This window comes from Anneissia japonica, unplaced genomic scaffold (assembly GCF_011630105.1).
Source record: "Anneissia japonica isolate Jap-2015-1 unplaced genomic scaffold, ASM1163010v1 scaffold1810_len1271414_cov176, whole genome shotgun sequence".
Classification (NCBI taxonomy): Eukaryota; Metazoa; Echinodermata; class Crinoidea; order Comatulida; family Comatulidae; genus Anneissia; species Anneissia japonica.
In genome coordinates, this window is record NW_022702449.1 from 496,837 (window position 1) to 507,081 (window position 10,245).

At 37.2% G+C, this 10,245-nt stretch overlaps 1 protein-coding gene across 4 annotated transcripts; it reads left to right on the top strand.

Moving 5' to 3' along the window:
- The first annotated feature begins 462 nt into the window (after nucleotides 1-462).
- On the top strand, nucleotides 463-9,797 carry LOC117103900 (frizzled-4-like). Of its 4 annotated transcripts, none has more exons than XM_033244527.1 (2): nucleotides 463-614; nucleotides 6,962-9,797. In XM_033244527.1, exon 2 carries the CDS (start codon nucleotides 7,112-7,114, stop codon nucleotides 8,741-8,743), a length of 1,632 nt encoding a protein of 543 aa, XP_033100418.1. In that variant the 5' UTR covers nucleotides 463-614; nucleotides 6,962-7,111; the 3' UTR covers nucleotides 8,744-9,797. The 4 variants fall into 4 exon arrangements, with proteins under 4 accessions (XP_033100418.1, XP_033100420.1, XP_033100422.1 ...); XM_033244529.1 differs by lacking the exon at nucleotides 463-614 and adding an exon at nucleotides 3,320-3,506; XM_033244531.1 differs by lacking the exon at nucleotides 463-614 and adding an exon at nucleotides 4,542-4,565.
- Nucleotides 9,798-10,245: the final 448 nt, after the last annotated feature.

A 10,245-nucleotide genomic window follows, 5' to 3' on the forward strand; every position in this document is an offset into this window, starting at 1 on the left:
TTTTATGAATTTAGTCGGTTTAATTTTGCACAGTCTTTAATTAATTCAGTTTAGTCTCTTTCTTCTAGTCTATGTACGGTACATTTATTAAGTCCCAAAAAACTGTAGGCCTACAACGTGCCTGGATTCATTTAGTTGTATGGTCGAACCTCTCCTGTGTGAGAGCGTTCCTCTGCTTTAAAAGAGTGTGCCATTAAATTATTATTAATTAAGGTATTAGACCTATTTGGTCTGTTTTTCATATACATTTATGAGGCCGGTTATATAATGCTTACACTCAGCTAGAGAGCTGTTCTATTTAATTCATAGATACAGTAAGTAGATTTGCTTGATGGGTTAGAAATATGCTGAAATGTTTGTTCAACTGCTTTTGGTGACAGTCCCACGGGTGCTAGTGCATTCATTTTGTTGCATGCTTGCATAGCAAGCCTAGAAGTTCGTGAGGTCATCGGAGAGCAAAGAGGCAGTCGAGGAGTCAAGCATGCACTCAACAGTGCCGTGACGCTACATATTGAAAACAGCATTGCTAAAGAACAGAGGTCCCGTGAAAGGAAGAAACCAAGCTAACTATATTTGGATCCTAACGGCCTATTTCATTTCTGCTAAACTGCCAGGTAATTTCATAGCTGCATTTTTTTCTTTACCGTTACGTAAAATTACCAAAATTAATAAAATAGGAAATTATGTTATTCATCATTCGGGCGCAGTGCAATTCCGTAGATTATTGATTATTATTACTTATAATATACGACAATTGGTTTTTAAAAAAATATATATTCTCGAAATTGGACTCTGTGCGGAATATGTTTGCAGAGTGCGATCAGAATTTTGTAACTAGCAAATCTAATCTCCACTCGATGAACAACGCGCCGTAATTTTGCGATAAAGTCGATAATAAACAAAATATTCATAATTAAGTATGAGCAAATATACTTTCTGAGATAAGGTAGATTGAACTTCACAAATACCGTTAAGTGATTGATCTTGACTTCACCGTGTCTTCTCTACTGTTCTCGATTGTCATCGTCATTCCTAACAACGCCACGGTCATTTTTTTGTCTTAATTACGACTGAGACATCATTGCTTGGTAGATTCCAATAAACATATTGGGACCATTACTGTATCTATGCCTATTATAGATCACTGTATACATAAACATGTCAATGACGAAAATAAATTTGTGATTTTTACATGGAACGCGCATTTGCTGTACGCGAACTGCTATAGGGTCGAGTTCACTGGATGCGTTGGATGTCCGTCATTTTCTATATGTTAGAATAACATGGCAATTTGTCAACTTTGCATGATCTCTTTGAGTTGGAACCGAAACCAATTTAACAATGACAGACCGAGACAGATTATACGTCGTGGGAGTGTGAACTCTGACCTCGGAAGAAGGAGGTAGATCAATTTTACACTAAAATAATAACGCATATTTTGGGGGATTTCAAAATATAATTATATATGAACCATATTTCAGATTCACAGAATAGTACCGTCGAATGAGGTGTATAATTGGCACGTGTTTTATATAAATGACAAAATATTATCAGAAACGATGTATTATTATCAAAATTATATATATATATATATCACATATATATATGTATATATGTATGTATGTATATATATATATATAAATATATATATTAACTCTTATTATTTTTTATATTCTCGTAATATAGGCCTTAATGATAACTCATTTATACGGTATTGTTTTTATGTTCAATCATATTTCTTATTCTTTACTTTACTGTGGATACTTTAATATGATACAAAGGGGATATTTGTTATTGTATTTCGAGTCTTGATTTTGTTAAGCTTTGGAACACCTACCTTTATTTAATAGACAGAATGCAAACTCATATTTCATGTTCTTTGTAAAACCCGATGAAACACACAAATGAGTCACAGTCTAAGATGTAAGGCTGAGTTTGCGTAATACAATGTAATGGACCTTTCCGGCGTGTCAATCAAACTTAACAACTGACCAATAAGAACATCGCTAAGATTACGCGCGTATGTCCCAAAAACACGCGTGTCCCACAAACGCTCGTGTTTACGTGCGTTTACGCTATCTTTTTGTGGGACCTCAGCAACAATATTTGAGGGGCGGGGCTTATCGGAAAGATCCATTCGTTTTATGATAGGCCTAATGGGGATAATCATTTCACACCATATTGGGGTAGAGGGTTTCTCCTCCATTGTTTTTACTTAAGTTTTTATTGAATATATAGACCTATATTAATATATATATATATATATATATATATATATACATATATATATATATATACATTATATAAGCCTGTATATATAGACCTATCACGATATAATAGAGATCAATTTCGAACCGTCTTGTACCAGTAATGCTATAAATATGTAATATAAATTTTGAATTAGAGGAATCTGCGAGTGTGAAAAATAGGTGCCCAACCGAAATTCGAACCCGGGACCAGTGCTGCCTCTGCAGAATTTATATACTATTATCATTATATAGCTTTACTGCAAGAAGGTTTCAGAATTATCTCTTTTTAAACCTATATACTCTTTATAACTGTCGGTAATGATATTTATATATACAGAAATATAGGCCTATATAAGTATAACAAAATCAATGACGATTCCAAAGGAGATTAAATTTAAAAAAAGAAAAAACAGAAATCGAATTAATACTGGTAACAGACGATAACAAACACAGTAATTATCAATAACGCCCTCAAATGTCGATAACCGTAAAAAAGCATGGATTGTAGTAGAAAAAGGGCTTCAGAAATAGACACTTGTGTATATATCAGCATTCTCTTCGTCTATACTATATCTTACCATCAGTTAAAGAATACGAATATTCGAGGTTAATATAATGTGGTAAAGTTTATTATGTGCTGTCTTTCGTGTATTTTTGGGTTCATATCATGGTGCCTGCGACGAGAACATCATGATGAATTATAATAACAGCAGTTTGATCTATCCTTCCTGTCTAGTAATTCGTTTACTGAGTTCCAAACCAGAAATACGTAAATACAATAAAAAAAACAAACACAAAATGCAAAAACAAGAAGGCAATACTGTATACAATAATGTTTAGTTCTTTGAGAACCACATATAAAGAGGTTATTGTGATACGACAAACCATACAGAGGCCTATGCAGGTCTATATGAGAGCGGATTACTATGAGGGTTTCCACCGCAAGTAATTTATAAACATATTGGAAAAGTGTCGCTTGTCAATCATATCGCAATGTGTTCAGTTTGGACAGAAATTAACGAGTGTCGATTGGACTTTAATCCTCCTACACTGCACTTGGATATTAACTTAACATCGCCACTCAATCAACCAAACACGAACCGTCGCCTCGGCGTCCCGAGTGCTCCAGACTCCGTGGTACTTACGGCTGGTACCAAGTCAATGGTTGAATATAAAGAGATTATTAGTGTTCCTATATTATTATTCTGCTGGTTCTATAGGCCTAGGCCTTCATGTTGATGTGTAACCAACAGTAAGGTAAGCCATATTGTAGTTTAGGCTACATAGCCTACTCGACCGACTTAAAATGTGTTTTTTATATCCGCACTACAACGAGGTGAAAATCCAAGTTCACTACAAAATTCACTCGCAGCAGCAGTCTTGTGCCTTGTGGTGGTGTGGTGGTATAAAAGCCTCGATGAAACCCGTGGAAATAATTGTGTGTAAAGCTACCGGCATATATTTCATTTAGTAATTCTACAAAAACACATGGTTCTCGTTTGTGACCATATTAAATTGTTGTATCAATGAGATAACTAAATAGACCACAGCATTGTGATATTGCCTAATTGCCTTTGTTGGAAAGTTAACGGACACATGAATATCGGGCCTACTGCTGCTTCTGATCGTGGTTTTTGTGTATCTATTATTATTATTATTATTATTATTATTATTATTATTATTATTATTATTATTATTATTATTATGATCGACGACTCATCTATATAGTCTAATTTATCACTTTGAATTGGCGATTCATGAGACATCAAACATTTATAACTCCATTAACTTATTAGACGTAGGCAAACAGTATCTATACCCTGACCTTTGTACGAATGTATTTATTAGTATTACATCACGGCGTTGTTGTATTATTTATATGATAGGCCTAATAGGCCTACTTTTCTACACAATTATGTACAATAGGCCAACTCAATACTTAAGCAGTTATTTTTTCTAGACCTACTACTATTGCGCGCGACACATCGTCATCTATCGCCGACGATCGTGATCCACACGCGCACACACTTCGGTAAAATACGGTACGCGACGCCGACATTGTTGATTCAAGCATAAGTCTGAACGGATCATCATTAAAAAAGATGCCTTTTTTTCGCAATTCGTCGCCTGGTTGTGCTCACTTGAGTCGCGTCGGCTGAAGAACATCTGCCATTGTGTGCCGCGCCCAGATTAGAACATTTATTTAACGATTTAAAAAAAAAAGTACGGTAAGAGCTTTCTTTTTTTTTCCAGATCGTAAATTTGGAGATGTGGTTTCAGATGTTAGAATAATATAGCCTAAATAAAACAAATGAGGTATGAGAAACATGACTAAATAAATAGACCTAGGCCTTTTCAAGACGGAATCATTTCGAACTGAAAACGGTCAACAAGAGAAAGATTAATGTGCATGTGTGGACGATTTAAATACATTACTGTTCACAACGCTATAAACACGCCACATCGTGCTACTCAATCACGCTATAAATCAAATTAGCCCTATCTAATTTACGATTGTCTTAGGCAGGTATTAGCTGTATACCAACAACTGGATTACTACAGTACTTCTGAACAACATTCCTAGATCGCGCGGAGATCGAGTAGTTTCGTGCAGATTCCGCAGCACGGTCGATATTTGGATTTGTATATTTAGGTCTCTTGAATTCTATGGACCCACAGAGATTGCTAAATTCCTTCTTCACAAGAATGATTTCGTCACCAGAAGACAGATGCATAAAACTCACAATTACAATAGTCACTGGTTAGGCCTGAATCGCCAAAGTTGTTGTTGTTTTTTTTTTTTTGGGTACAAATGACTTCTCTCTACACGAAATGCACATGTACCGTAAAGTCGGGGCAGTAAAACTGAGGACGTCGTCGGCCCTCGCGCGCAACGGATCGTTTTCGTTGACGATCCGTTTAGACTGCCACCGGCAATCAGGGCATGCGTCATCGTTCAACGCGCTCACACAAAGCGGAGATGGATTCGCGGCCGACCGGGACGCACGACCGTCTTATGACGCAGTGGCTGTGTGCCCGGCAAGTACCATCACGAATAAGCATGTCAGAAGTATACTGTATGTCCCAAGTAGGCCAAGTTGCCAGAACACTACAATTTGCAATAACAATTTTTTAAACTGCCCATTTACCTAAATTGCCCATTTAATTATTTAAAAAGACGCTAAAATATTAGAACATTCCACTCTGGTGAATCTATTATTTAGGTCTCTCCTATCGTACTATATATGGTATATTTACGTCACACTTTTAGGGAGATTAAATGTAACTTCAATATTAACGGACAGACATTTTTCTATTATTAGTACGCCGTATTGCCGCCATTGACACTTAACGGTAATTCCAACAACGAAATCTAGACTACTACCGGTATAGGCCTATATAACATGAGTTAATGCTTCGTGAATCATCAAATTCGGTTGATGAAATATGAACCTCCCTTGTCATTCATTCATCGTAGAAAATAATGTCGTATCTAGGAGTATTGACATGGGGATAGTGCTGATGGGAGAGGAGGGGGTGATGGTCAAGTGGGTGCTCGATGATTAAGTAGGGGTGTTAGCTGTCGTAATAGACAGCTAATAAACGTAATAGGGGCCTATGTTTTTCAACAGTTGAGTGTACTTTTGCTCAGCAAATTTCCCGCGGAAGGGTTAGGGGTGGGGGTGCGCAAGCTTTTTATTGGGGGAGGAAGGCACAATTCCTCCCTTCCCCACGTAGATACGCCACTGCCGATAGTCCATACGATGGTCTAATTTTTGTGCGTAATACAGTACCGTATTTTTTTTATTCACGTTGGGCGCTCTGAGTACCAACTACTATGGCCTTCACAACTACGTTGCCGATGGCTCTCCGTATCCTATTTTATACATGACAGGTATTTTATAAATAAAACAGTCAATAATAATAACAAGGAGTAATTTTTAATCGTTTGACCTCAATTCAAGAGGCGATTTACAACATAGGTCATAGATAGGTCATAGGGAGAAGTCTTTATTATATTATTATTATTATTGTCGACGACTGTATGTACCGTATGATTTCTTTCTTGTAATGTCGAGTATCCATGCGTGCGTTACAATGTAACGCTGCTCTGGTGCAGGCCTATACAAAATGAATGGTGTTTAAAACTTACTAATTAAATAATGAGCGGATTCTCTATAATGTTTAGAAAGTGAGATCTTTTTAATGGTTATTCACAAAAGGTCGTTTAATTATTGTTGTGTTCCTTTGCAAAGCTTGTAATAACCGTGCCCTTTGTGTTGCATCGATTGTACTTATTGGCGGTGTATTTGCTTGCCTGATCGGCGAACGCAAACTAGCCAATCACGGACGCCGTTGAGGAAAATTGTGTCGAGGATTAAGCTTCGGGGGTGGAGCCGATGTCAGGAAACAAAGTTTGCATTGGTAAAGGCATGTAAAGGCAATCACTTCATGTGAACAGCCGAACCGTAAAGTAGTGACGAGTTGTTCATCTCAAAACAAGAACACTCAGGTGATAATGGAAAACCATTCAGACTAGTATTATATCGCGTAGTGCTAAAGTAACTAGCATTTGAAGGTGTAGTACCGTAGCAATCGAACGACACTGGGAAGATGGATGCATATCGAATTTGTTTAGCATGGTTTCATTTTACTAGAATTTGAGCACGAATCGATATCTTATTGTGAGAACTTTCATTTGTATTTTTTAGGTCCTTGATTGGAAGTGTGTGGACCTTCACAAGACTACAGGCAGCGGAAGAAAGAACAGGCTTTTAATACAATAGTCTCGGTAGACATTTAAGGATTTACAGAGGAAAGCCAAGTTGTTGACAATGGTGAATTAAAGAACATTGGCGATAATGGGGAAGACGTGCTCACAAATCATGTGGCGTTTTCTGCTGTTTTTCATTATATTTATCCATGTGTCTGAAATGGGAGCTCAACATGTTAATGATTTATTTTTTGAGCCGAAACCTAAGCGATGTATGCCGATTGAGATTGAAATGTGTAAGGGGCTAGGATACAACTTAACCAGTATGCCGAACCTCGTTGGGCATGAACTTCAACAAGACGCTGGCCTAACCCTTCAAACATTCACCCCTCTCATCCAGTACGGGTGCTCTTCACTGCTACAGTTCTTTCTGTGTTCCGTACATGTGCCAATGTGTACTGAAAAATTGGATAAACCGATAGGTGCATGTGCGCCTATGTGTGAACGCGTAAAAAGGAAATGTGAACCTGTATTAAACGAGTTTGGGTTTCCGTGGCCAGCCAGTTTGAATTGTTCAAGATTCCCTAAGAAAAATATCGAAGGACATCTGTGTATGCCGGGACCTGAAGAAACAGAAGAAGACAAGCTTGACCCACCGATCCGACATAGACCTATAGGGGGCCCACGTAATGGTATTTTAGTCACTCTACCTGGCGCAGTAGACATGGAGACGTGTAGTCACAAACATGACCCCCAAAAATGGATATACGTTAAGAAATACAACGATTGCTCATTGAGATGCGATCAGGATTTTTTGTTCACTGAATCACAGAAGGATTTTGCAAGGTTATGGATGGCCATTTGGTCGTGTTTGTGTTTCATTTCAACTTTAGTTACTGTTCTTACTTTTATGATTGACCCATCACGCTTTCGATATCCAGAGAGACCAATAATATTTTTAGCTATCTGTTACTTCATGTGTAGCATAGCTTATATAGTTCGCCTTGTCGCAGGTAGGGAAGCAATCGCATGCGACGAAGAAAACGGAGTTAAATTTCTCATTCTAAAAGAACTTGAAAACACAGGGTGTGCCATTACTTTCTTACTTTTATATTTCTTCGGTATGGCCAGCTCGCTTTGGTGGGTGATTCTGACGTTAACGTGGTTTCTAGCCGCGGGATTGAAGTGGGGTCACGAAGCTATCGAAATGCATAGTAGCTACTTTCATTTTGGAGCATGGGGAATCCCGGCCATCAAAACAATTGTTATTTTAGTCATGAGGGTCGTGGACGCTGATGAACTAACGGGGATGTGTTATGTTGGAAATCACAACTCGGAGGCCCTCACTGGCTTCGTTATAGCTCCACTGTTCACATATTTAGCTACTGGTACTCTTTTCTTGTTAACAGGTTTCGTATCTCTTTTCAAAATTCGTTCCGTTATGAAAAATGACGGCACGAAAACAGACAAACTGGAAAGACTGATGGTAAAAATCGGGGTTTTCTCCGTGCTATATACTGTCCCGGCTACTATCGTCATCGCGTGCAGTTTTTATGAACGTGCATACTACGACGAGTGGATGGACGGCATATCGAAACCTAATATTGAATTTTTTATATTGAAAATATTTATGTGCGTTGTGGTAGGAATAACAAGTGGAATGTGGATTTGGTCAACAAAGACCTTAATTTCATGGACACGTTTTTCTAAGAAGCTTTCAGTGCAGAAAATCAAATACGAGAACCCGAATAATATAGCAGCCAATGCCTCTCCGGTATGAACTATACGTCTGTTCGATAGAAGCTTATAGGCTATAGTATTATGAAACGATGACAGTTGCCGTAGCATCTAATAATACATTATTGTATTGATATTTCGCTGCTAATGAATATTCTGCTTACAGTTTGCATCAGCTTTTGATATTAATATTCGTAGATGAATGATGGACTTACACAAAATCAGTCAACTCAAATTATATTAAAAAATTTATGACATAATTATATGGGCTATTCATAAATGTTTATCTATCCTATATCAGGAGTGTTATCAAACATATTATTGATTGGTTACTGTAGACTATAGGGCTACAGTACTAGTAATTATTGTGTAATTTTAAATGTACATATGTAATTTTAAATTATATTTTAATCATCATAAGCAAGTTGGTACATTGCTTTAGCTTGAAATTGGTGGGCCATGATTGGAAGGGCTTGCTTGTCAAAGGACTTACTCTTTCAGATCATTGTGGACTTTGTTTCATGCTCCCATAGCCACTCTTACAACAAGCCCCCAATTGTTGCTACAAATTGCATTGAACTACGCTTGAATAGTGCGAGGGATATGTTACCTGTTCTCGGTGGCCTGGCATTGACGAAATGCAATTAAGCATTCACGCATGGTAATAGGCGAGAACTAGAAAAACACGAAAAGCACACCTTTCCGAAGAGGAGCAGAATGGCCGCCATAATATTGGTACAAATGAATTCAAATTAGTGCCGTGTGTTAAAAATTATGGTAATACATTATAAATAGGCCTATGCTGTTTTGCCAAGAATTTTGTGAAAATGTATTTTTGTTCTGTAAAACAACTCCATATATTTATATATTAAGGAAATACATTATATCTAGGTCCGGGGATTATATTTACGTGGGCCTATGTACCTCTGTGAACATAAAAGTATCTTTTAATGCCAAGCAAGATAAGAAGAGATATAAAAAGCTATTGTACATAATTCCCTAGAGTTTGATAGGATATGCCTATAGGCCATATATCAAAAGACAATATACATAAGTTGGATAATTTCTTAGAATAAAATCATACCGACTGAATGAGAGAAATGAGTCTTCGTTTTTAACTGGTTCCGAGTGCGACTCCATCCGATCACAAGCGTGTATATACCAAACATTATAGTCTATGTTTTTTGTTGTTTTTTTTTTAACATGAAACCGCGGACATAGAAACGTGGAATATTATGAGTAAAATCATTAAATATGGATAAGGGGCCTACATTTGAAATATTCATTCTCGGAGAAATGTAGGTCTTTGCTGTATAATTCGTGGCCATCGCAAATGTTCAAATGTTCAATCATAATATTTTTGTTGAGAACGTCACGTTCCAACGTTTCATTTACACGGGCAATATCGTCGCGAAATACAAGAATGTTAAGATGGAATGGTGTAGCACATCAGTCGCTATACAAGTAATCTTCTTAGCGAATATTGTCAGCTTATAGCTGATCAGCTTAAGTCTCAAAATACACAATACTTAAATACGTCTTCGA

Coding starts and splice junctions, on each gene's coding strand:
- LOC117103900 (XM_033244527.1), top strand. CDS start 7,112: ATGGGGAAGACGTGCTCACAAATCATGTGGCGTTTTCTGCTGTTTTTC.